Genomic DNA, 25,414 nt, shown 5'->3' with positions numbered 1-25,414 from the left:
CTTGGATAAAGATAACTGTAAAGTGGGGACAAAGGCATTCTTCACACTTCTATGGAGGTCAAAAGGGTGATTTAGCTTACAAGGAACCCCAGAGAAATCAGATTTTTGTCACCTTGAAGACTCTAGCACATCAGCAACAGAACAGAAACAGGACCCAGCAGAAGGGAAAGTATGCCCAACTGACATGGCAGTAATCAGGGGAGGCGTATTGGAAATATCAGAGGAATAACAAGGTGGAATCCACTTATTTTTGCCCTCTGGACTTGTGAGCGTGGGTGAAAACTCCCTTTAGTCCTTCCCAAGTGCCTGACAGAGGCCAGGGTCCTATTAAATGCTGGGGAGTTGCATGGGAGGTAGCCCAACACAGTTCCACAACTCATCTATTCTACTCAGCAGCTCCGTAAGGCAAGCATTAGCCCCCATTTCACAGAAGAAAAGACTGACTCTTTAAAGAAATGTATCTGTAATAAAGGGTTTATTTTTCCAGTTAAGACTGGAAGATACTTAAAGTTCACTCTTTAAGTTTGTTGAACCGGTAATTATCATGTACCTGAACTACGTTCAGACTTACCAAGAAATTGTTTTCATTGCTTCTAAAACTCCAGATAATAAAAGGAAAAAAGTCACATGTTATCCAACCAGAGAAATGTACCCCAATTAACACCCTGGGATATTTGATTTCAGATTTTTGGGAGGTCCACATACATACATACACACACATATATATATATATATAAATGAAACAATAATGTATAGATTGCTTTTTAAGTGCTTTATTAACTTTACATTTTTCCATGCAAATGGGTGAAACTTTACTGATGACAGAAACTTAGACTGGGTGCCAAGGCAATCTCCAATTAGAAGCTGGTAACACAGAACCCATCGGACACATGGAAATTACATAAGGTTCACAGCAAACGATCAGTAAAGGCATAAGAGGAAAATGCAAAGAAAACAATAGTGGGAATCACAGTATTAATCTCATGGAAAATGGCAGGAGTTAAGGCATAAGGCAAAATTCATCATGATGGTCATGGTGATTAGAGAGCTCCCCCATAAGGATACGCAGACAATTCCTCAACTGCAGCTCCCTAAGTTTTCTCCTGATTTCTCTCATCTCCTCCATGAACATTTCCATATCATCTCCATCTCCACCCATCCCATCATTGACCTGCCTATTGGGTATGGCCCATCGGAAATTAGGGGCAAGTCGGCGAGCCTGTCCCCGTCTGTTATTTCCTGCAGGCTGGTGGCCTTCGCCCCCTGCCAAAGGGCGGTCTTCCTCTCCATTCTGCATGGGCTGCTCCATTTCTTCGTTTTCCTGGTGGATATTGGCCATGATGAGACTTTTTTTTTTTCTGGTTGTTTTTCTTTGAACACAAGTAAGACAAAGGCAAGGAGAGAGACTGAATGCTTGGTACAATGATCAGCAGGATTCAGAGCCCTGATAGGAAAGGCTTTTTAAAATTTCATGTTTTCCCCACCTTCGGAGCTTCTTGCGCCCTCTAGGGGGCCTCCAATTCGAGCCCCTCCCTCCGGCTCTCTCCTTTTCCCTCCCCCACCAAAGCCCACCATTTTTCCTTTCCCAGGATTCTTTCCCAGAGCGCAGCAAACACCAAGATGGAGGACGGGGGACGGGGAAGTTGAGCGGGGGTCTCACACTGGGCTCTGCCCCCACCCCCACCACTGTGCCCGCACCGACCTGGGCCTATCCTTGCCGTCTCCTCCTCCTCCCGATTCTCGCCCCAAGTGAGCCGCCGCGACACTTGACACTTGGACCCGCAGATCTGCAGAGGGACGGAGTGGAGAGAGCGGGGACTGCTGCCAAGCGCTCGGCGCCAACCCGCCGCCGCCCGGCCCCTTCCCAGCCAGGGCCCCCGGCCCCCGGCCGCCTCCGCCCCACGTCTCTCGTCCCCAGCCCCCAACTCCCCGACCCGGGCGTTCACCATTTTCCTGCAGGAACTCGGGGGTGATTTCCCATCGCTCTTAGTTGCTCTGCCACCCTCCCTGGAACCCTGCCGCCCCTGCACCCACACCCCAGGGGGCCACTAGTCCTGTTCCCAAGCATGCCGGGTGTGGAGAAAGCAGGCCAGGATTCGCTGCGTTGATTCCCCGCCGGCCTCCGGGGTTGGCCGTCCGCTGCCGCTCTGGCCTCGGCGCGCGCCCGGGGCCCTTACCTGCTCCGCTTCCCCGGGCCCGATGCCAGCCCGCCGTGCGCAGGGCAGCGGGGAGCTGGTACCCAGACGGGAGTGACGACTGCTCGGAAGGCTGCGTCGCTCTGCAGCTCCCGGTCACGTGAGGGCCCCGCGTCACTGCCGAGCTCGCCCCCCAACTCCGGCGGCCAGTGCTGCAGGAACGCACCCCCGCCTCCTGCACACGCACAAGCACAGACAAGCCTCTGCCTCTGCCTGTTAGCGCGTGGGGCCCCAGCGCGCAGCGCCCTGTCACTCATCTCGGTGTTCTCGAATCTGAAGGCCCACAAGAAGCATCACCTCCCTGCGGTTGGAGTTTGCACTTCTCTGGTTACCAAGGAGGGTCTGCTACACCCTCCACCCTCCCGCTCCCGCCCCAGGCCTTGGCTTTGGCCTTTCTGCTTTCTCTCCTCTCGTCGCTGTCTACAAGCTCCGCCACAACCCCCCACCCCCACTCCCTGCACTTGCACAGCCACCGTTGCCCACCATATCCCCTGAACTCATACTCTTCTAGGAAATTTAGAATGAGAGCTGGGGTGGGGAGGGAGCAGGGGACTTGTCAGAAGAGAGGTAAGAAGATAGAGAGGGCAGTATATATCCTTCCTAATAATTTTTATTTCCTTCTTTAAGAAATCATGCCTCAAAAAATTAAAAATTACAAGATTTCATTTTTGAAAGAAATGTTTCATCGCGCAGAATAAAAAAGCTTCGTTGTTTGATTATGTTCACCTGTGCCACACAGAAAATATTTTCCCTGGGTTCCACACATCGACATCACTTTTGAAACATACTAGCTTGTTTCAAAATTTTATTTTCAAAAAGGGAAGGCATCTTGCTGAACACAGTTGGTGTTTTCAACATGATCTGTACAGTAAATCTGTAGGGAGAAATCCAGTTGTCAGATCTTGGCCATTTTGTGTACATTTATGTGATGTTTTTGATACCACAGTCTTTGGAGAAAAAGAGCCTTTTTATTCCCTGCTTTCCTTTCCAAACCTTCCAGAGCACCCCTACAAATATCACCTTAGAACAGTCTCATAAGTATAGAATATGAAGAAATCAGTTCCAAAGCCATCTGCCTTTTGATGTGAATGTTTCAAAAAATAATAGAAATAAGCAGGGAGTATGTGAAGCTCCGAAACTTGAGACTGAAACTCATCTTGAGTGTAAATGTTCCTTCCTCCAAACTGAAATAAAATATTATCACAGCTAGAAAATAAAAATGTCTTTAGGAAAGTGACATTATTATAAAAAAATTTTTAGTACGTGTTGGTTGTGATAAAGAAACCAAAAGAATTATATGCACTGAGGCTAGACAGGCCAGACAAATGCTTACTGCCTCTAGTTTTGGCTCCAAACTGCTATGTAATCTCCTACACTGCTAAACTAGCTGGGACATTGAATAAAGGAAGAGGACATGCCTAGTGCGTATACAGTTTGAGGTTTTGGAACTATGTAAAATTTTATATATATATATATATATATATATATATATATATATATATATATATATACTTTTAGGAATATATAGATATATTAATATATAGCTCCAAAAGGTCAAATTACAAAATCACACCCAATAACTGTCTTTAAAAGGAATAGTAGTGATTCCTGGATTCTGTCTCACAGTTAACAATTCTTCATACAGATAGCTCTGTTAGTGATGTTGGCTGGAAGATTGGCAACAGATGTTAGATCAGGGCCAATCTTCCTCACACACAAAAAGAATATAGAAAATTATGCCTACTCTAGTTTCCCTGTAAGCTATGGCCATTATAACTTTGATGTCAAGAACTTTGAAGAATGAAGAGTGGACCCCATGAAATTTTAAGGGTATTACTGTAAGAGTTTGAACATTTGAGAGAGAGTGTATTTCATTCAAGAGATCTAGTCTGAAATAATAACAGCTATGAGGCTAAGATGTCTGAATGTGAAAGCTACAAATATTCACTCACTATCTGATAGTACTCACTATCTTTTAGAGAGCCGAGGGATATTATGTTCTTTATTTCAGAGACTGCAGATGATATCTTTAGACACCAGAGACCCATGGCCACTCTTTCCTGTTGTTTAGGACTCTGGTAGAAAAGAAGTTCTGTGCTGTATAGTCTCCTAAACTGATTAATTGAGCTTGACTATGTGTAGGCCAAGGGAACTCCCTTGATCCTTCTAGCTTCAGGCCTAGGGTGGCCCCATTCCTACTTTCCCCTGACTTTGGGATGAACTTAGAGGAGTATCAGGAAATTTATGCATAAGTGTTCATAAAGGTCACTTTACCTTGCCTTACTGTTGCTAGTCCCATTTAAGTTCCATTACTAATACAGTTTTAGCATCTAGCAAGGTTCTAGTACTCAGTAGGCCCTGTTAGTTCAGGGGTTGCAACTCACATGGCCACAGGAAACATATGTGAGTTGGCTGAGCAGAAATCTAGTTAAACTGGGGAGCACGTGCTCTATCAAAATAGGACAGCCTCTGCTCACCTCTTGCCAATTATTGTCATGAGGCAATTCAGGTCCAAGGTTGCCAAATATTCCTTTTTTTTTCCCCAAGAGATATCAGAAATACAAAGGTTTATGTGAATTTTTTCCCTCCAAAAATGAGCTGCTAATTTAAAACCCTGAGGTCATTTTCTACCTTTACTTACACTTGCCTGACTCTATTTGGCTGACTTGCTAACATATTGCTTCAAGACTATTGCATACCTATCGCTATCACCTGCAGTGTGACATGTAACTCTTCCAGTTATCGATTGATAGGTAACAAATCATCCCAAAATTCACTGATGCAAACTATAACTGATATTTATGTTTACAGATTCTGTGAGTTAGAGATTCAGAAAGTGTACAGTGAGAACTACTCTTCTCTGTTCCAGGATGTCTCAGGCCTCAGCTAGGCTGGTTTGGCTGAGGGTAACTTGAAAGGCTGTAGATGACTCAAACAGCTGGGTCCTGGAACAGCTGAGACTGAGATGGCTGAAGGACAGGCTCATGTGGGACTATCAACCAGAGTTTCCACATGTAGCCTGTCCAACATGGCCATCGCAGGGCTTTAAGAGCATATGTTCCCTGTATACAAGGTGGAAGCTATATGGCCTTTAATGACCTAGGCTTCGAAGTCACATAGGATCAGTTCTGCTGTACTCCATTGGTTGAAACAGACATAGGTCCTCTTCCAAGATTCAAGGGTAGTGACTATAGACACCAACTCATTTTTTTAAAACCAGAAACTCTGGAGGTAAAGGAAGAGCCAAGCAATCTGGGGTTTAAGCAGCCCTCCAGGTGATTCGTGTGTGTGTGTGTGTGTGTATGAGGAAGCTTGGCCCTGAGCTAACATCTGTTGCCAATCTTCCTCTTTTTTTTTTTTCTCCTGAAGGCCCCCCAGTACATAGTTGTATATCCTAGTTGTAGGTTCTTCTAGTTCCTCTATGTGGGATGCCACCTCAGCATGGCTTGATGAGCGGTGCTAGGTCTGTGCCCAGGATCCGAGCCGGTGAACTCTCGGCCACCAAAGCAGAGTGTGCAAACTTAACCAGTAGGCCATGGGGCTGGCCCTAGACTCCAACTCTTGATGGGAGGAGTGACAAATAATTTGCAGCCATATTTTAAAACTGTCACACACTATACTTGTATGTACCTCTTACAATCCATTTGTTACCTTACAGCTAGACGAGGCAGTCAATATGTTAATGATACTTGTTTGATTACAATTGTTAAGTACAAGATAATTTTTGAATAGGACCTAAAATGGAATTTCCACAGCCTTGTTTCACCCATATTTTTCTTACCTTAAGGATTTCTAAGAAATTAATTTTTATAAGAGAAAAGTTTAGCATATTTGTCCACAATTATCCACCTGTGTACTGATTGAGTACTGATGTGCAAAGTCATCAGAAAGGATTGGAAATAGGAGAACAAAATAAACTGTGAGGCCAAAAGAATGGATTAGCAGGCTTATAGAACACTGGATTTTACAGTCATGTTTTCTGTGCCTTTGCCTAATTTTGAATTATAGGGTAGGATTTATGATCTCACTAGCAGTCCTAAACTTTCACAGATCATGTTTTGTCAAAACTGGAACAATCTTAGAATTATTTTTGTCCAAGAACCTATTTTACAAATTGAGACACCAAGACACAGAAAAATTAAGAGATTTTCCTAGGTTACCAAACAAGATAGTGTCAGAATTAGGAATAGAGCCACCCATGCTTTCTTGGCTAATGCTATTTACTTATTTATTTACCTTCTAGGTTTATACACATTGTATATAATATCAAAGGAGATTTATGATTTTCCAAATATTCTACAATAAATTAGGTAAATGTGAGAATAAGGAAGACATTATTTTTAAAGACTAGTAAAACTGATAATTTTTATATGTTGATAGTATAGATGATTTTTATCTATAACTAAAGAGTAAACTTTCTCTCTCTCTCTCTCTCACACACACACACCCCTCCTCCCTTCTCTTCTTCCCCCCCACTTTACACTCCTACCCCAGCTGCTGAGTCAGGGGCTACATTTCCTGTCACAAATCTGAGATTCAGACATTATTAGCATGACAGTATCTTGTGCCACATTTTACACTTAGAAACCTATGCCTGGTGACTTGGTGCCCCTGCTCCTTCCTCATCCCCTCCCATTTAGTTGTCCTCATCTTTAAGATTAAAGATGCATTTCTGATGCTGGTCATCAGGTGGTGATTATCTCTATTTCGAAATTGTCTCCAAGGAAAATGTATCCTTTTTGCAAGTAGAAAAAAAATCATTAATTATATTCCTTTTAAATTAACATTATGAAATATCACACACAGAATTATCCTAGTTTTCTTAAACATGCATAGTGATGAAAATAAAATAAAATAGCACTTAATATAAATGCTCCTATATGTCAGGCATTGTTGTATACGTATATTCGTTACTTCATTTTATCCTCCCTCAAGTCCTATGAGGTAGGTACTAATATTATCCCCCATTTTACAAATAAGAGAATTGCAGGACAGCAGGGCTAAGCAATAGATAGGAGGTGGTAGAGCAGGAATTCAAACCTATATAGTCTAGTTCCTAAGTCTATGGTCTTAACCTCTACTCAGTTTCATTTATTAATAAGTCCCAAATATATATCTCATTCAATCTTTAATTCATCGATTGTTTGAGCTTTTTCCTGTGCTAGGCACTGCCTGCCCATTCCACATCTCAATCTCAGTACCATATTTAGGAGTTCTGATTCCCAGGCTGTAGCTCTTTCCACTTAATAAAAATAAAGAAATATACTTTTAGTTCAACCATAATTTACTGAGCATCTACAATATCCCAGGCAAGGCCCTGTATATATAAAAGAGAACAAGGCAGATACAGCCTTCGTATTCTTATGGAGCTCATGGTTTAATGGGAGGAAACCAGAAGGAGAGTGTGGTAAGTACTGAAGGGGCAGTTGGAGCACTGAGTAAGAGGACTTAACCTAGTTGCCAGTGAAGTCTTCCAGGAAAAAGTAATGTCTAGGAGGTCAATTTCTGGAATGACAGTGTGAGGAGCTCTATGGACCTGCTCTGCAGTGAAACTGGTGGAAATTATCAAACAAAACAAAAGAATTTAAGGCCTCCGGAAATGGTCTTAAGGGCATATATCAAGTGAAGAAACATCTATTCAAGAAAATCTGTAAAAATTCCATAAGAAAGGTAAACGTCTGTGGTATTTGAACTTAAACCTCTCCCTCCCTCCTCACTCCCAGGTGAGGGAGGCGTAACTCCTAACTGTCAGCTAAGAACACAGGGTGTTCTCGCCTGAAGCTCCCAGCCATGGGGCTTTCTTCCTGGGAAGAGGAGGACATCAGCATTTCTCATTCTGCCTCACTACTGAGTGTAGTTGAGAGGCGGAGGCTCTCTCCTTCCAACCAGCCCCCACTGATGGAATGCAGACTGTCCTATGGGTGTGGCACCACTGAGAATACTGGGGCCCTGATCTCTCTTGGCTTGGCTTACAAGGCATGGTTCCACACTATGAGAAGCAAACTAAGAGGACCTCAGACTGCTGTTTCCTCTCTACCTCCACGGAGACATCAGCTCCTAAAGCAGGAGTGTCACTCGGAGAGAAGAGTGCCATTGTCCCCACCCCCAGATTTACAGCCCTGGCTCAGAGATTTTGCCTGAGGAGAGAAGGAAGCCATAGCATGTATGTTCTAACATTTTCACAATGGAACTTCATTTGCAATAGTACATGGAGAAGTTCAAGCCAAGGATGCTCTAAAAATAGTGGTGGTTTTAGTGGAGGGAATTGGGAAGTGATCCATGGATTCAGTGAGGATACCAGTTAGCTCTAGGTTGGCTAGATTGTTTTAAAGAGCCAGGGAGGAAATGTCTGGAAGGAGTCCTGCCTCCTTGGGTTGGAACAAGTATCAAACACTAATCATTGAAACTATTCCTTTGAGGGAGCCTAAATTTGATTAAATTAGTCTTCAAAGCAATTGAGGGGGCCCGCCCAGTGGCACAGCGGCTAAGTTCGCACGTTCTGCTTCTCGGCGGCCCGTGGTCTGCAGGTTCGGATCCCGGGTGCGGACATGGCACCGCTTGCCAAAAGCCATGCTGTGGTAGGTGTCCCATGTATAAAGTAGAGGAAGATGGTCACGGATGTTAGCTCAGTGCCAGTCTTCCTCAGCAAAAACAGGAAGATTGGCACTAGTTAGCTCAGGGCTAATCTTCCTCAAAAAAAAAAAAAAAAAAAGCAATTGATGCCCAGGGGCATTATTGAAAATAATAGATTAATCAACTGGCAATTAAAGGAGCCTAACAGCTGGGTATGGTGAAGGCTGTGACCTTCACAAGTGCTTCTCAGTCCTCCACCCCACCCTCAGGTGGGACAGGATGACAAGAGGAGTTTGGAGTTGGATATTTCCCTTCCTCTAGGTTGGTTAGGCTCTGATAAAACTCTAGTAAATTATGCTCTGCTAAAATAGTTTCTCTTGATGGAAGGCTTTATTAAGAAGAATAAAATGCTCTGAGAGTATTTAAAAAATGCTACTTTTCCTCTACCCCTACCAGGGCACTAGGTTTTTCCCCAATATTCACTAGGAGAAGCTCATAGGGCTCTCAAGGTAAAACTCATAAAAGTGTAGGAGCACCCCCTAAGACTGGGCCTCTCTGCAGTTTTAACTCACAGGCTTCTCCACAGTGAACTCCCAGCAATCCATCAATTACAGTTTAGGATTTCCTACCTCAGTAATGTTTCCTGGGGAAGTTTCTGATTATGGAGTTTGCTCCAGCAAATTGTGATCCTCTGTATCTACCTGTTTGTGTCTCCTTTTTTGAGGGCAGTGGTTTGCCCTGTGACCTCAATTCTCTAATGCATGTAAGTAGAGTTATTGACTTTCAGTTTGTTCAGCTTTTTGCTTGTTAGTATGGAGTGATGACTTCCAAGTTCTTTACATGCCAGACCAAAAATTGGAAGCAAGAGAGACATTTTATAATGATAAAATAGTTAATCCATAAGGAATATATAACAATTATAAACGTATATGCACCTAACAACAGAACACAAAAATAAAGGAAGCAAAAACTGACAAAAATGAAGGGAGAAATAGATAATTCAACAATAATAGTTAGAGACTTTAATACTCTACTTTTAATAGTAAATAGACCAACTGGGCAGAAGATAAATCAGGAAACGTAAGACTTAAGAAAACCCTGCACCAACTAGACCTAATAGACATATACAATATTCCACCCAACAACAGCAGAATGCACAATTTCTCAAGTGCACATGGAACATTCTTCATGGTAGACCATGTGACAGGCCATAAAACAAATCTCAATAAATTTAAAGGGTTAGAAATAATACAAGATATGTTCTCTGAGCACAAAGGAACAAAACTTCATATCAATAACAGAAAAAAATTAAGAAACTCACATCAAAAATATAGGTAAAATAAGCAAAATAGTCTTAAATAGCCAGTGCATCAAAGAACAAATCAAAAGGGATGTCAGAAAATACTTTGAGATGAATGAAAACATGGATCAAACAGAAGGAAGGAAATAACAATGATTAGAGCAGAAATTAAGGAAATAGAGAATGGAAAGTAAGTTTGTGAAACTAAAGCTGGTTCTTTGAAAAGATCAACAATATTTACCTAGGTTTACCTAGATTGACAAGAGAGGGAGAGAGAGATAAATAAAGAGAGGAAAAGAAAACTCAAGTTACTAGAATCAGAAATGAAAAAGTGGTCATTAATACTGACCTTATAGATAAGAAAAAGGATTATAAAGGAGTAATATGAAATATTGTATGCCATTATATTAGAAAATTTATATGAAATAGACAAATTCCAAAAAAATCCCAAACTACCAAAACTATCTCAAAAAGAAATAGACAATCTGAATAGATCTATAACAAGTAAAGAGATTGAATTAGTAATAATAATAATAATAATAATAATAATAATAATAAAACTACTCAGAAAGAAAAGCCTAGGCCCACATGGCTTCACCGATAAATTCTACCAAAATTTAAAGAAGAATCCTTCACAAATTCTTCCAAAAATAGAAAAGAACACTTCTTCCCTCATTTTATGAGACTAGTATTACCCTAATACCAAAAATCAGACAAAGACATAACAAGAAAAAACTACAGACCAGTATCTCTATCTTTTATGAATATGGATGCAAAAATCCCCAACAAAATACTAGAAAAACAAATCCAGCAATATACAAAAACAAATTATATATCATTTATCCCAGAATGCAAGTGAGATTTATCCCAGAATGCAAGGTTGGTTTAATATCCCCAAACCAGGAACTTCCTCAGTATGATAAAAGCCGTTGTGAAAAACCCTCAGCTGATTTCATACTTAGTGGTGAAACACTGTATGCTTTACCCCTAGGATTAGGAGCAAGACAAAGATGTGTGCTCTCACCATTTCTATTCAACATTACAGTGGAAGTTCTAGTCAGGGCAATTAAGAAAGAAAAAAAAAAGGCATCCAGATTGAAAAATAAGTAGAACTATATTTAGAGAGACGTGATCTCATATATGGAAAATCTTAATCCACTGATAAACTAATAGAACTAACAAACAACTTCAGCATGGTTGTAGGATACAAGATGAATATACAAAAATCAGTTGTATTTCCATACACTTGCAATGAAGAATCTGAAAAGAAAATTAAGAAAATAATTCTATTTATAATAGCATCAAAAAGAATAACATACTTAGAAATAAATTTAATAAGAGAAGTACAAAATTTATACTCTAAAAACTGCAGAACATTATTGAAAGTAATTAAAGAGGATGCAATTGAATGGAAAAAAATCCCATGTTCATGAATTGAAAAATTCAATATTGTTAAAATGGCAACACTCCCCAAATTGATCTGTAAATTCAATGCAATTTCTTTCAGAATCCCAGATTATTTCTTTGTAGAAATTGACAAGCTGATTCTAAAATTCATATGGCATTGCAAGGGACCCTAAATAAGCAAAACAATCTTGGAAAAGAATAAACTAGGAGGATTCACATTTCCTGATTTCAAAACTTCCTACAAAGCAATGGTAATCAAGACAGTGTGATACTGCACAAAATAGACAGATAAGTCATATAGATTGAATTGAGAGTCCAGAAATAAAACCATGTGTCAGCCAAGTTTTTGAGAAAGGTGCCACGACCATTTGACGGGAAAAAATAGTCCTTTCACAAATAGTGCTGGAGCAACTAGACAGCCACTTGCAAATTAATGAAATTACACACTTATCTCATACCATATAAAAAAATTAACTAAAAATGGATCAGAGACCTAAATGTAAGAGCTAAAATGATACAACTCTTTGACAAAAACATATGGGTAAATTTTCATGACCTTGGATATGGCAAAGGATTCTTAGACATAACACCGAAAGCATGAACAACAAAAGAATAAATACATTGAACTTCATCAAAACTAAAATCTTTTGAGCATCAAAGTATGCCATCAGGAAAGTGAAAAGATAACCCATAGAATGGGAGAAAATATACACAAATCATGTACCTGATAAGGGACTTGTATCCAGAATATATAGAAACTCTTACAATGCAATAATAAAAAGGCAAATACCCCAATTAAAATATGGGCAAATGATTTGAATAGATATTTCTCCAAGTAAGATATACAATGGCCAATACACGAAAAGATGCTCAACACCACTAGTCATCAGAGAAATGCAAATCAAAACCACAATGAGATACCACTTCACTCCTACTAAAATGGCTTAAAAAGTCAGATAATAAAATGTATTGTCAAAGAGATGGGAAATTGGAACCTTTACACACTGCTCATGGAAAGGTAAAATGGTCAGCCAGTTGAAAAACAGTATGGCAGTTCCTGAAACAATTAAGCATAGAGTTACTGTGTGACCCAGCGATTCAATTCTTAGATATCTACCCATGGGAATTAAGAACAATGTGTCTCCACAAAACCTGTACACAAATGTTCATAACGGCACTATTCAAAATAAGCAAAAGATGGAAACAGCCCAAATATCCATCAATGGATTAACAGATAAACAAAATGTGGCATATCCATACAGTAGAATATTGTTCAGCAGTACAAAGAAATGAAGAAATATATGCAACACAATAGATGAACCTTGAAAACGTACGCTAAGTGAAAGAAGCCAGTTGCAAAAGACCACATTTTATATGAGCACTATCTTATGAAATTTCCAGGATAGGGAATCTAGAGAGACTGAAAGTGGTTTAGTGTTTGCTTATCGCTGGAGCGATAGAGCCATGAGGGAGGGGTCACAGCTAAGGGTATGGTGTTTCTTTTTGACTTGAAATATTCTAAAATTGACTGTGGTGATAGTTGCACATAACTATGAATATACTAAAACCCGTTGAATTGTACACTTTAAGTGGGTGAATTGTATGATACGTGAATTAAATCTCAATAAAGCTGTTTAAAAAAAAGAAGTAACATCTATTCTGGGATGAATGAATAAATGTGTGAGGAATGGTCAAGAGAATGTTTCAGGCAGGGAGAACCAGGAGAACCAAGACCAGGACTTTAAAGGGCATGGAGCTTCGAGGAAATGATGGGAATTGATTCAGCACAGCAGCACTGCTGTTGTTGTTGCTATTTATTAAATACTAACTGCTGCAAGGCATAGATTAGGGACAAGGGCTTTGACTTTAGACAGGCATTTCATTTAACAGCTGGGGGACCTTGGCCAGAACACTTAATCTAAGCTTCATGTTCCTTTTCTCTTAAATAGCACATTAATGATGTAACATCTGGAAAAGGACTCAGAGTTCATGGAAGGGAAGAAGGACTGTGTAAGTCCAAGAAACTATTTTGACAGTTACAATGCAAGGATAATGGAATTATCCATTAGGAGAAATTTTTAAAAAATAATTATTTCTTAAACAACCAGGGTTTGGAGAGGGGGGCTTCTCATACATAACAGTATCCAAAAGCAGTTATTTGATATTCTGACACCAGGGTTTTGCAAGAGCCTTAGCAAAAACAGCTGCATCACTTGATGGATAATTTAGTTGGGTATGGAGCATCTTTTCATGTACTGGTGAGCAAGAGGCCTGGTGAGATATCAAAGTGCCACTTCAAAAGACGTGATCTCTCCCTTTAGGAGCTAAAGGGATTCATCTTGATATTTGTGGGTATGTGTACATATCTACATGTACGCATATATATTATACTATACCTCCTGTCCTTAATTTTTCTTTTAATAATGCACAGTGATCATGCAGTATATATGGATTTAACTCATTCTTTTAAATAGATTATTTACCCAAACTCTACTGAAAATATTAAAGGGGGTGCAGGCAAAATATTTGAACAGATATTTCTCAAAATAAAATGTACAGGTGACCAATAAATACATGAAAGGATGCTCCATACCCAACTAAATTATCCATCAAATGATGCAGCTCTTTTTTCTAAGGCTCTTGCAAAATCCTGGTGTCAGAATATCAAATAACTGCTTTTGGATACTGTTATGTATGAGAGGCCCCTCTCTCTCAACCCTTACCCTACCTTGAACTTTCCTTGTAGAGAGAACAAAACAGCTTTTCTCTTAACTTTTGCCTTTTCCTTCTATAGAAGCAGTGGTGATTACCTGTGTACAGGATCTGGGGCTGACTTTCAAACACATACACTCTGCTGTCAGTTTCTCAGTGAAAATTTTTGCATAAGATAACTCCTGTCATTAGCACCCTGATAAACCCACTGGTCTTGGTCCTCTGCTTCTTTTATTTTGTGTGTCACGATAGCTATGTCTTACTGTAATTTTAAAGTTCCTCATAGACTTTACTTTTAGTTTCTGAGTTGATCTTTACATTCAGTTAATTAGTATTCGTTCAAAATCCTATGTGTTTAAGTAAAACCTAGAAAGATTTACAAATGCCCTGTTTACATTCTATAGTATAATGCATTATTTGCTATCATTAACTTGGAATTATAAATCAAAATTTGTGATGTTAGGAAACCCTTTCCATTCACATTAAGATTTATTGCACAGAGAAAAATGTTACTGGGAGAGGCCACTCACCTTGGGTCCTGAGCATCCCTGCACGTTCTTACTGAGTAGAACAAGAATGTAAGGCCCGGACACTCTACACAGGCAGGCCATTTCTCACAGTTGTGTTTGCAGCAAGTAACTTGGAGAGAGGAGGTAACTAGTGTTTTTCCCTGGACACAGATCAGATTTGCTTCTACTTACTGTGAAAGCAGTGAATTCTCCAAACTTAGGGTTTCTTTCCTGTAACACAATGCACTATGTGCAGGCATCCATAATGGGCCCTGTGTTACCTCACGGGACCTAAGGATCATGGGAAACTGATACAAACTAATATGAAGCTCTGGCTACTGCTTTTTTTTTTTTTTTTTAAGATTTTATTGTTTTCCTTTTTCTCCCCAAAGCCCCCCGGTACATAGTTGTATATTCTTCGTTGTGGGTCCTTCTAGTTGTGGCATGTGGGACGCTGCCTCAGCGTGGTTTGATGAGCAGTGCCATGTCCGCGCCCAGGATTCGAACCGACGAAACACTGGGCCGCCTGCAGCAGAGTGAGCGAACTTAACCACTCGGCCACGGGGCCAGCCCCTCTGGCTACTGCTTTTGCCTTGAGTAATAATGTCCTTTGTCTCTGACCCAGGATTCTAGTGTCTTCTGCCATTAAACAGATTAACTTGTTAACTTCTAAGTAGGGTAAAATCTCAGACTGCATGGTTCTTGACAGGTGTTTCCAGATATCATCCCTAAATCGATTGTGCTAGGGTAAAGTTTCCCATTAGGATGATTTTTGCCCTATCTGTGTACCACCTATGCTATTGTGTTCTACTTCATGTTTGTCTTCAAACTGACTCACTTATTTAATTTGAATACTTTTTTGAAAAGGAAACATTATAACATTACCCTAAATCTAAACTATCATCATTTCCCTTAAATGGAGAGTATTTATTAATACACATTCAAATAAATACATGGATATTACAACTTAAAATATTTGTGTATTATCTAAAATCATCTCCACCTACCACCAGGACCTTCTACTTTAACCCCAAGTTATCTGATTATATCCAGAGTAGTCATAGCTGGGACAAAGACTATCACAACCAGTGTTTCTAGTTAGTGAATTTTGAGGTCTTATCTTCTTCCCTATAAAAAGTTCCCATCAAGCCCCCTTGTGAAGGAAAAAAGGGGGAAAGGAAGTCTAGTGCTCTGATCTGCAATAAGGACAGTCAATATCTTCTAAGTAAGTATGTCCAGGACAGCCCAGCCATCAGCCTAGGAGGGTGTGGTGCCTGCTGCAGGCTGGAGAAGAGAAACCAAAGGCAGACTCATCCTGGAGAGGAGTGTGGCTTAGATGAGCCCTTCCACATCTTGCCCCAGTGCCACCCCTCAGAGCGCCAGGGGTCTGGATTCATCCTGTCTTGTAAAACTGCCACAGTGAGCCCCTGGCCAGACCCTCATCTCACTCTAGCTGGAATCTAGCCCAACCAGCATCTATCAGGCTGTTGCACCCTTGAAGAATAGCCTGAAGACATGAATTGCTCCAAAAAGAGCATCATAGAAGAAAAATAAAATAACACACAACTGGCACAACTGTGAGCCATATACACATATACAGATACATATTTAGATTTGGATGTGGATATAGATACACAGTAAGTCTTACAGAGCACTTTCATGTTTCCAGGTAAGGATGAGAGTATCCCCAAATCTGACTTGAACCTCTCTTTAAAATTTACACAGGTCTAGGTGTATCTGTTGAACTGGTGAGGAGGGCTTGCCATGGGTCTTCTGGGAGAGATCACTCACCCTAAGGAAATAAGAGTCAGAAAGACAAAACCATAATCTTTAGACTCAGAGAAGAAACTCTGACTAAAGCATAACATCTGTCACTTTGACTTGTCTTCTGGTCCAACCCCTAAACAGACCCATTGTGTCTGAGTCTTATGGGGAAGAGGGGGCACGTGATTAAAATCCCAAAGTTGCCAAGTTATCTATAAGATATCATGGCCCGAGTAGCCCTGCATAAATGTCCATCCAAATCCAAGAGATGGAGATTCTCCCCACTTCTGTAGAGGTCAGTCTCGGGATTCAGGCCACCAGGGGTTCCAAAGAAATATGTTGGGCTTCACTAATTGAGAATTCTAGCACATCATCAGTGGTAGGGGCCTGAAAGGTACAGGGCCTGGATGAAGGGGCAGGAATACCCAGCATACTTGGTAGTACCAAGGGGAGGGAGATGGGATGTTGGGCAGGCACAGCAGGAGAGGAACATAAATGTGGCACCTACCAGTTGCCTGGATTTGTTCTTAAGCACAGGTAAGAACTACTTTCTCTACCCTCCCAAATAGCTGAAACAAATCCCTCAGGAGTTAGGATCCTGCATGGGCAGATGGGGAAAAAAACTGTCAAATATAGCTCAGTCATTACCTTATTTGGTCCTTACAAGATTCCTTAAGATTGTATTGTTATTATCTCTATTTTACAGATGAGAAAAGATGTCAAATCTATTCTTCTATCTAAGTGGCAGTAATTTGGAGTTCATATTTGCTTCTAAAATTCTGTCAACAAATATTAAGTGCCCCAGTGCCTTTAGAAATAAACTGATAAGTGCTGTTGGTTACTTCTTTTTTGTTATAAAACTTTTATTATTTTAACAATAATGTGTGTACATTATAGGAATAAGGAAAAATACAAATAAGCAGAATAAAAAAATCACTCAAAATCCTACTCCTGACTGTATTTTTTGTCTTTCATCCTTCATGTGTTTTCTGTGCATATATGTAATATACAAATGTAATATTCCCTTTCAAAAATACGATATTCACAAATTACTTGGTAACCTTTTTTCATTTTATATCCTATCAAGAACCTCTTTTTGTAAAAATGAGTAAAGCTCTCCTATTAAAAGGCAGAGATTTGTAGATTGGTTCAAAATGTGATAGAGAAGCAGATAACAAGAGATGCATCTAAAACCACTAACAGCAACAAGTTAAAGGTATAAAGATGGACAAAGGTGTATCAGGAAAATGCAAATCAAAAGAAAGCTATATGGCAATGTTATATCAGAAAAAGTAAAGATCAAGGTAAACTACATTAAATAGGGGTAAGGATGGTTTCGATTAACCTTCCAACGCATCACTATAAGTTTGTTTCTTACTCTCCTTATCTCGTCTATTTCATTTACTTCTCTAAACATATCTTCCTTGCTTAAATGCCTGTTGTGTATATCTTCTTTAAATTCCTGGAGAGATTGAATCAGCCTTTCTCTAAAAGTTCCTTCTGTTTTCTCCTCCTCCTCTGGCTCTTCCTCCTCCTCTGGCTTTTCCTCAGGCTTTGGCTCTTCCTCAGTCTTTGGTTCACTCTCATTTTCTGGTCTTCCTTCAATTTTTTGACAGGGTTTCATCTTGTGTCTGTCTCTCTTCCTTCCTTTCTGCTTATTCCCCTTTAAAGGCAATTACTTCTAGGAAGCAAAAAGGAGACAGTAAGTGAGGTCTCAGCATTTGCTTTTTTTGATTCAGAGCTATTATCAAATATCTTCCATCTGGGAGACTCAATCAGCAATCAGGGCTTCCCTGAGCTTGCGGCTCTTACCCCCACTTTCCACCTCCTCACCTCTCTCTTGTCCCTTCCTCCAGCCTTTTTCAAGGCCCTACTCAACCATTTCTCCCGCACAGGGCGTAACACAAGACCCTCTTAGAGCAGAGTAGGCTGGGATAAGGTGAGAGAGAGGAAAGGTGGGGCCCACAACTTCTGTCCCGCCCTCGTCCACTTCAACCCCAACGGTGTTTATAATATTCCCCTCACCTACCTGTACTGATGTGGTCAGTTTCTTCCTCACCTTTTTCAGCTTTGTGCAGTGCTATGAACGACAGACCTGCGGACAAACGGGAAACGGGAGGGGGAAGGGGTGGGGGAGAGGTTGGGGGTGGGGCGAGCACTTGGTAGGTAGCCACGTACCTTTTTCCTCATTAAGATTCTCGGTTGTGGAAACTTTCTCACCTTTTGTTTACCCCAGTTCTCCCCCTCTCCACAATGCAAGACAGCTCGAATTTCCCATCACACAGGGAGTAGGAAAAGCAGATTATTTCCAAACTATCTCTAAGACTGAGGCGGGGGTTGGGGGGGAGGGTAGGCGTTGGGAAAGCTGTCTGAGGCAGCAGAGGATGATGATTTTTAAACTATCACAGGTCTCTTTGTCCTTCTCCCGGGACCCCTAGTTCCTTTCCCAAGGGTCATTATTTCCTGCAGACCTGGAGGTGGGAGGTAGAGAGATGGACTTGACCAGGACTCCCTCAAGTCTCTGCCCTATATCACCCCCCACTCTAGAAATCCCTGGGCAGCACCTATTTTGACACCAACCTGCAAAATTTCAGCAACTTGACTCCTTCTCTTTCCCCTGGCCTCAGGCCCCACCGTACGCGCTGCTGAAGGAAGCTGGTACCCAGACGGGAACAAGGACCAGACTAGCAGGACTTCTGCACACGTCGACTCCTGGTCACGTGAGATCTACGTCACCAGTGAGCTCGGGTCCCCAATTTCCACTCCCACCAAAAGCGCGGCAGAAATGGGCCCGCCCTCTGCCTCCTCCCCCCTTACACATTTGGTCCTGTCAGTCTTTTTTGTTGTTGCCTATTCCAGGGGAAAAGATGTGATTTGCCTTTCTCTGATTACTAGGGAGGGGCTGCATCTTTTTCTGAAGCTACTAAACTTTCTACTTTCAAGAATTCTCTTCCTGCCTTCCTTTCCCAGGATTAAGAACTCCTACAACCTCCACCCCTCCCCCAGCCTCGGTTTCATCTGCAGCCTGGTCCTTGGCTGTTGTGGAGCACGGTTGGTTTGGCAGCGGGTTGTAAAGAAAAAAATAGAGCCTGGGAGAGGAGTGAGATTTTTGAATGTAGTTTTAACTTTATTCTTAATACTTTTATATATTTTTAAGTAACTTATATGAGTTAATACACCTACAGTCCTGAGAATAGTGCGTGACAAGTTCATTATTGTGTACAATCTATTATTATAATTATATTAGGATTTGATTTGGGGAAAAAGATTCAAAATGAAGAAAAAAAAGTAATGTTTGACTCCAGAGTCCTGGTGGTGGTATTTTCAGGAAGCTATGCTGCCTGCAGAATCATCAATTGTCAGGTACACATTGTGAGCCCGAGTCTCCTCATCTGAAAGAAGGGAATAATAATACACACCTCATAGTGATATCGAACCTGAAGTGAGTTCACTCACCTGTTGTACAGCAAGCCAATCTCTGACACCAGGTGTAGTGGAAGAAAGTAGGAATTTTATTATTGCATAGCGCTGAGCAAGGAGAGAGGGCAGCTAATGCTGAAATCCCAAAATCCCTGAAAAGCTAAAAGGAAGGGTTTTTATTTGGGGTTTTAGGCAGGGGAGGGGGAGCATATGGCCTTGCTGGGCGGAGCTTTCCCACCAGCCTGTCTTTGGCCTTGAGATGACTTGCAGAGAGGAGGGAGCCCGTGACCTTGCTGGTCAGCAGCTTTCCCACCAGCCTGTATCTCTTTGTGGGGAGGAGATGATGAAGCCAGGTGCTTGTCCTTGGCGGTGTCTGTCTCCATGGAGGACAGTGTATTCCGGAGCCAGGAAGCCAGGGAGTAAGGAGGGAATGAGTGTTTTGGTTTTAACCCCATATATGCTGGCTTTAATGTAGGGAAACTGATATCAGGGTCGGTATCAATAGAACTGACTTTTGGGAATTTTAAATGATAACACTTGTTTCATATAAAATCTTCAACAGGTATTGGTTACCCTTCAACCTCACCTCAGTCTTTGGTAAAAGTCACAAATTTGCCAATAAAAATGGTATAGCTCTTCAGAGGTAACATTTGAAAAATAATAGGAGGAGACATAAACATGTATTTTTCTTTTGTTTGAGTTTTGGTGCCCTTTTGTGAAGCAGAATAAAGAGCTCAGTGGATTATGGGGAAAGAAAAAACCCTCACCCCCTGTCGTTTTACTTCACTTGCTCTTCTGTTACATTATTCTGTCTTCTGGGAAGCATGTGTATTTGAGCGCCAGAATGGTTTGGGGTTGGCTGAACAGAACACTGGTGTGAGAGACAGGCGACAGTAGTTCCAGTGCCAGACCTAGACCTGACTGTGTGACCTTTAGTAAGCTACTCTCCCTGTACTGGCCTTACCTCTAAAACAAGAGATCACAGGCAAGCTCTCAGAATTTTAGAAAGAAGTGTGTGTATAGTAAAACATTTGAATATATTGGCCTTAGGAAGATTGAAACATCCTGAATAGCAGCTGCTTTTTTCCAGCTTGATGGAAATGGTTCTAGACATCCTTAGAATGTCCTGAAAAGGGAAATGTGCTTTACTAGTTTATTTCATTTTATATTCCCCAAAACTGCAAGGAAGATATTTTCATTTCCATTTTATATATGAAAAAAAATAAACAGAGTTTAAGCAATATGCCCAAAGACATTACCTCCTGCAGCAAGGTTATGTTCCTCCTGGGTTCTCTGGAGATAAGCAGGCCAGAGGTCAGAGGCCTAGCAGGCTGCATCCTTCTAACAGAATGTAGCTGAACCAGTTATTTATGAAGATGAAAAACTCCCAGAAGTGGAAAAGATAGATCATTTTTTCCAAAACAGGACAAAAGTAAGACACTTACTACATTCCACAGGAATTAATCTATTGACCATGCAAAATGTTGATTTGTTTTAGAAAACTTTAGGTTTCAAATTTTCAAACTAATTAGGCTGGTTTTTTTAAAGCTATTTGGGAAGTATTAGAAACATTCTCTAGTTGATAAATATAAATATGACCAAGCTACGGAGGATTTCCTATTTAGTAGAAAATCTTATTTTTTATTGTAAATTACTTTTCTCCCCAAAGAATATGTCTTAAAGGTTGTGAACAATTAGCATGTTTAAAAAATTTACTCTTTCCTTTGTATCAGATGGAAAATGTTTTCTATGTGATATATGTTAGCCAAATAACAAGGTACCTCAATGAAAAGAGAAATCTTGGGATAAATTCTATTCTCTTCCTCCCCCCAAGGTGTAAGTATTATATTTCTGTAATGTAAAATCAAAGCATTTTAAGTTTAAAAGTTGGAACAGAAAAGTACATAAAAGAAAGCTAACGTTTCACTTTCCACTCCCAGCCTCCGTTCCTGATACTTAGCTTTCTGGCCATTTAGGCAGGGCCTCAGGGGAAAAATAATAACTACAGGGAGAGGAGGTAGGGAGATGGAGCAGGTTGAGGGTGGTTAGAACCTGGGAAAGGGCTAATTCTACAAGAATTGTAAGTGGACAATAACTGCAAGAGAAAATGCTGCCTCTCCTTGATAATTAGAGAAAGCCAAATACTACATCTGGTCTCCTGAAATGCCAAGGTGGAAAAAGAGACATTCCAGATCCAGGGTGACAGGAGGAGGAGGGGTTGAGGGTTTCTGCTGCCCTGCTTGAGTAGGAGGGAGGATTGGGAGCCTGAACTCTTCTGTGATGTGGCAGTTACAGGACGGGAGTGTACCTGGGCTCAAGTCCCTTTCCACCCGTCTTTTGTATCCTCTGAGTAATGATTCCTGTCGCAGAGGAAGAAAAGCTTATGGTCAAGGATTAAGGGAAAAACAACTGTTCTGGAAAGCTGTCGGTCTGTGTTCCAACTGGAGAAGCCTGTGGTAACGCTGGCATCAGGATGGCTGGCGGCTGAGGGCAGAACCATCAAGTGGGCCAGGGTCCGTGTTCTTCACACCCTTTCCTTACCCAAAGTCCGTTTTGGGTGGCCTGGGGGCAAGCGGTATATGAATATTGGTACATGGGTATATGCTGGAAAGCTTTCCACTCATACAACCCGCGCTCCCCGTGTCCCATGCCCATCTCGGTGCAAAACATTTTGGTAGTAAGGGTGTGGAAACGAATCACAGGAGAAGAAAACAGAGATGGAGGCTATAAGTCCTATTTAAATAGTTCCTCCTCTACTACCATTGTGGGTATTTAAAAGACGAGGAGTACCAGAGGCTGAGGATGGCTTGGGAGAAAGAGAGGATAAGGAGGGACAAAGTTGGGTGATAGGAGACGCCGGACGGGTCTGGGAAGGGGCCGGGCGGTGGCGGGTCGGCACTAAGTTCTTGGCGGCAGCAGTTCCGGCTTCCCCGACCCTAGCCGTCTGCAAGTCTGAGGGTCAGTGGGTTCAGGGCCACGGATCTCGCTGCGGGAATGCGAAGCAGGAGAGAGCAAGGATAGACGTAGGTCAGTGCGAGGGACAGTGGTGGGGGGCGGAAACAAGGTTCCCCTGGGTATTCTCTCTTTTGGTGCCTGCGTAGGCCTGGGGAAGGATCTAAAGGAAAAATGGGGAGCTTTAGAGGAGGGAGGAGAGAGGAGCGAGCGAGAGGGAGGAGCTCCGGCTGGAGGCCCCCTAGAGGGTGCACGAGTCCTCTTTGGTGAGAAAAATAGAATTGAAAAAACCCGTTGATATCTGAATCTTCAAAGGTGCATAGTAGGGCCTCTGTCCTCGGTGCTGATCTTTCCACCAAGCATTCAGCCCTTCGCTTGCCTTTTGTCTCCTAGGAGTAATGGAGTCCAAAGTGGAATAAGCCGGGGAAAAAAAATCTCAACGTGGAAAACGTCCTCCAGGAAAAAAGAAAAAGGAAAAAGAAGGAGGGGATCAAGACCCTGTGTAGAATGGAGAGGAAGCTCGCCATATGGCAGAGAATGAAGCCAGGAGCCCAAAGACAATATTAGGGGGGGTTGGGCTCCATTTTCCCAGAATTTTAGAGGAGGTGTGCTCAACAGGTTTGTCAATAACATTAACATGATAGATGGAGATTCAGATGATATAGAATGATTCATGGAATCGATTAGAGAGTTAAACTCAGGGCGATGAAGTTAAGTCCACATGGCCTTAATGAGGACTGTCCACATTATCACCACCAGGATGAGTTTTTCCTTATGCCTTGAAAACAGGGTTTTTTCTGAGGTTAATATTTTTTAATGCTGTTTTCTGTTTCTTTGCCTTTTCTCAACGTAATTTTGCTGATTCAGTTGCTTCAAAACTTTTAGTATTGCCAGCTTCTATTTGAATATTGCATTCTGACCAAAGCAACAAGTCTTTCTTTGTCAGAGGTGTTTCACTCATTTGAATAGAACGATATTCGTTATGTATTTTAAATTGAAAACAAATACAGAGCAGTGTGTAAATTTATCATTGTTTCATTTTAAATCACATATGTTTGCATATATTAACTTATTATTAACAGAATCTTAAAGTATGTATATTAAAATGCAAGTGTTTATCTTTATATGGGATAATTAGGAATGGATTAAATTTTTTCTCTTTAATAACTCTATTTCCCCCAAATTGTATGTATTACTTGTTTCCCTGAATATAACAAAAGCAATCAAAGTAATGTGTCAATCAGCTTTTTAAAAAAGTATCATTTAATAAAAACTTATTAAAACAACAAAATGCATTTCAAGTTATTTTTTAGAATTTCTTTTTTAGCAACATAACCCTAGTGTTTATTACCATAGCATTACTTTAAAGGGTCACCCTTGCCATCTGTGGAAAGGGAATACTATTGCCTCCTAGGACTGCTGAATGAATCAGATGAGGTACTGAATGGGTGAACTGTGTTGGCTTGGACCCTACCCTACTCCCCTGCCCATTCAGAGCCCCACAACCCAGAAATATTCAGGGAGGACTGAGAGATCTCTAACTTGTGCCTAGAGACAAGTTCAAGCAGCTGAGAATTGGGTGCCACCCTCCTCTGGCTACTGCATGTCTTCTAGACACTGCTGTCACTTCTCCTTCATCTTTTTCCTTCTTCTGACAGCAGTTGATGTGTTGGAGTCGCCAAGGTGACTAAGCCCCACTAATTTCTGAGATCACTGTTACACTTATGGAAGTGAGTACCACACAAATGTGCCTCAGTAACTGATATCTTAACCACGGTCTTAGAGAAAGCAGGCCTTTCTTATTTTACTTGTGGGTCCTCTCCTCTCCAGAGACTCAGACATGATTCCATTTGGGTGGAGAGTTCTGGGTCAAGACGTGAATATGAGACTTCATTAATAAAGTAAATGATTAATAAAATAAAATGATGAACAATTGGAGTCAGCCACTTATTATCTTAATTATAATAGACTATGTTGTTTTTCTATATATTTTAGCAGTGGAAATTTATAAGAATAAACTCCAGATGGTGACAACATTAGCTTTTTATGCCTGCCCTGTTCTTGCCAGAGGTGACTTCTCTCTCAGGGCACCCCACAGTCTCTCATAGAAAAAATTCTGGGCAGACCCATCCACCAGGGCAAGACAAACATGAAATACATAAATTTGATCAAAAGTGCATAACACCCCCAAAACTGATCTTGTCCCTATACGAAAGAGTTTAAAATATTTTATAAGATAAAAAAATTCCATGAAAGTGTTAGCAATTACTCCTCTGCAAAACTGTGCCATTCTCATAGCAAATACAGTTTCTTTATCAACCTTATATTCCTAGTGCCTATGACTATGTTTGACACATTGTAAGTGTTGAATAAATGTTCAATATGGCCATTATGACTCTGTGGATATCCTCAAGTCCTTACCCCAGTTCTCCTCTTGACTAAAAACAGCAGGCAAGTATTTCATTTCTTTAGAGCCAAAGACTTGCATTTCCTAAAGAGCCTAGTAGGGGCCAGATTGCACGCCAAATTAAAACATGAATAAAATTTAGCACGATTTTCAAAGTGTGTCACACAGACTGCCT

At 41.1% G+C, this 25,414-nt stretch overlaps 2 protein-coding genes across 6 annotated transcripts; both read right to left on the bottom strand.

Annotated features, from left to right (window-relative positions):
• Nucleotides 1-757: 757 nt before the first annotated feature.
• BEX3 (brain expressed X-linked 3) lies at nucleotides 758-2,617 on the bottom strand. Of its 4 annotated transcripts, none has more exons than XM_070605086.1 (3): nucleotides 2,178-2,438; nucleotides 1,703-1,787; nucleotides 758-1,370 (listed from the first exon to the last, which is right to left on the bottom strand). In XM_070605086.1, the coding sequence occupies exon 3, from the start codon at nucleotides 1,337-1,339 to the stop codon at nucleotides 1,001-1,003; it is 339 nt and encodes a 112-aa protein (XP_070461187.1). In that variant the 5' UTR covers nucleotides 1,340-1,370; nucleotides 1,703-1,787; nucleotides 2,178-2,438; the 3' UTR covers nucleotides 758-1,000. The 4 variants fall into 4 exon arrangements, with proteins under 4 accessions (XP_070461187.1, XP_070461186.1, XP_070461188.1 ...); XM_070605085.1 differs by having other exon boundaries at nucleotides 758-1,321; nucleotides 2,178-2,251; XM_070605087.1 differs by lacking the exon at nucleotides 1,703-1,787 and having other exon boundaries at nucleotides 2,178-2,467.
• A 14,828-nt stretch (nucleotides 2,618-17,445) lies between these two features.
• Nucleotides 17,446-20,033, bottom strand: TCEAL9 (transcription elongation factor A like 9). 2 transcript variants are annotated; one of them, XM_008542616.2, is made up of 5 exons: nucleotides 19,917-20,033; nucleotides 19,041-19,172; nucleotides 18,681-18,931; nucleotides 18,490-18,555; nucleotides 17,446-18,141 (listed from the first exon to the last, which is right to left on the bottom strand). In XM_008542616.2, exon 5 carries the CDS (start codon nucleotides 18,082-18,084, stop codon nucleotides 17,770-17,772), a length of 315 nt encoding a protein of 104 aa, XP_008540838.1. In that variant the 5' UTR covers nucleotides 18,085-18,141; nucleotides 18,490-18,555; nucleotides 18,681-18,931; nucleotides 19,041-19,172; nucleotides 19,917-20,033; the 3' UTR covers nucleotides 17,446-17,769. The 2 variants fall into 2 exon arrangements, with proteins under 2 accessions (XP_008540838.1, XP_008540837.1); XM_008542615.2 differs by lacking the exon at nucleotides 18,681-18,931.
• Between the last annotated feature and the right edge of the window lie 5,381 nt (nucleotides 20,034-25,414).

Source organism: Equus przewalskii, chromosome X (genome assembly GCF_037783145.1).
Source record: "Equus przewalskii isolate Varuska chromosome X, EquPr2, whole genome shotgun sequence".
NCBI lineage: Eukaryota > Metazoa > Chordata > Mammalia > Perissodactyla > Equidae > Equus > Equus przewalskii.
Note: the sequence above shows the minus strand (reverse complement) of the source record. Positions and strands in the feature narration are given on the sequence as shown.

Bases quoted from the DNA above. Each gene is read 5' to 3' on its own strand.
- BEX3 (XM_070605087.1), bottom strand. From the start codon at position 2,452: ATGAGTGACAGGGCGCTGCGCGCTGGGGCCCCACGCGCTAACAGGCAG. The intron at 1,371-2,177 runs GTAAGGGCCCCG...TTGTGTTCAAAG, and splicing joins GGCCCGGGGAAGCGGAGCAG to AAAAACAACCAGAAAAAAAA.
- TCEAL9 (XM_008542616.2), bottom strand. From the start codon at position 18,084: ATGAAACCCTGTCAAAAAATTGAAGGAAGACCAGAAAATGAGAGTGAA.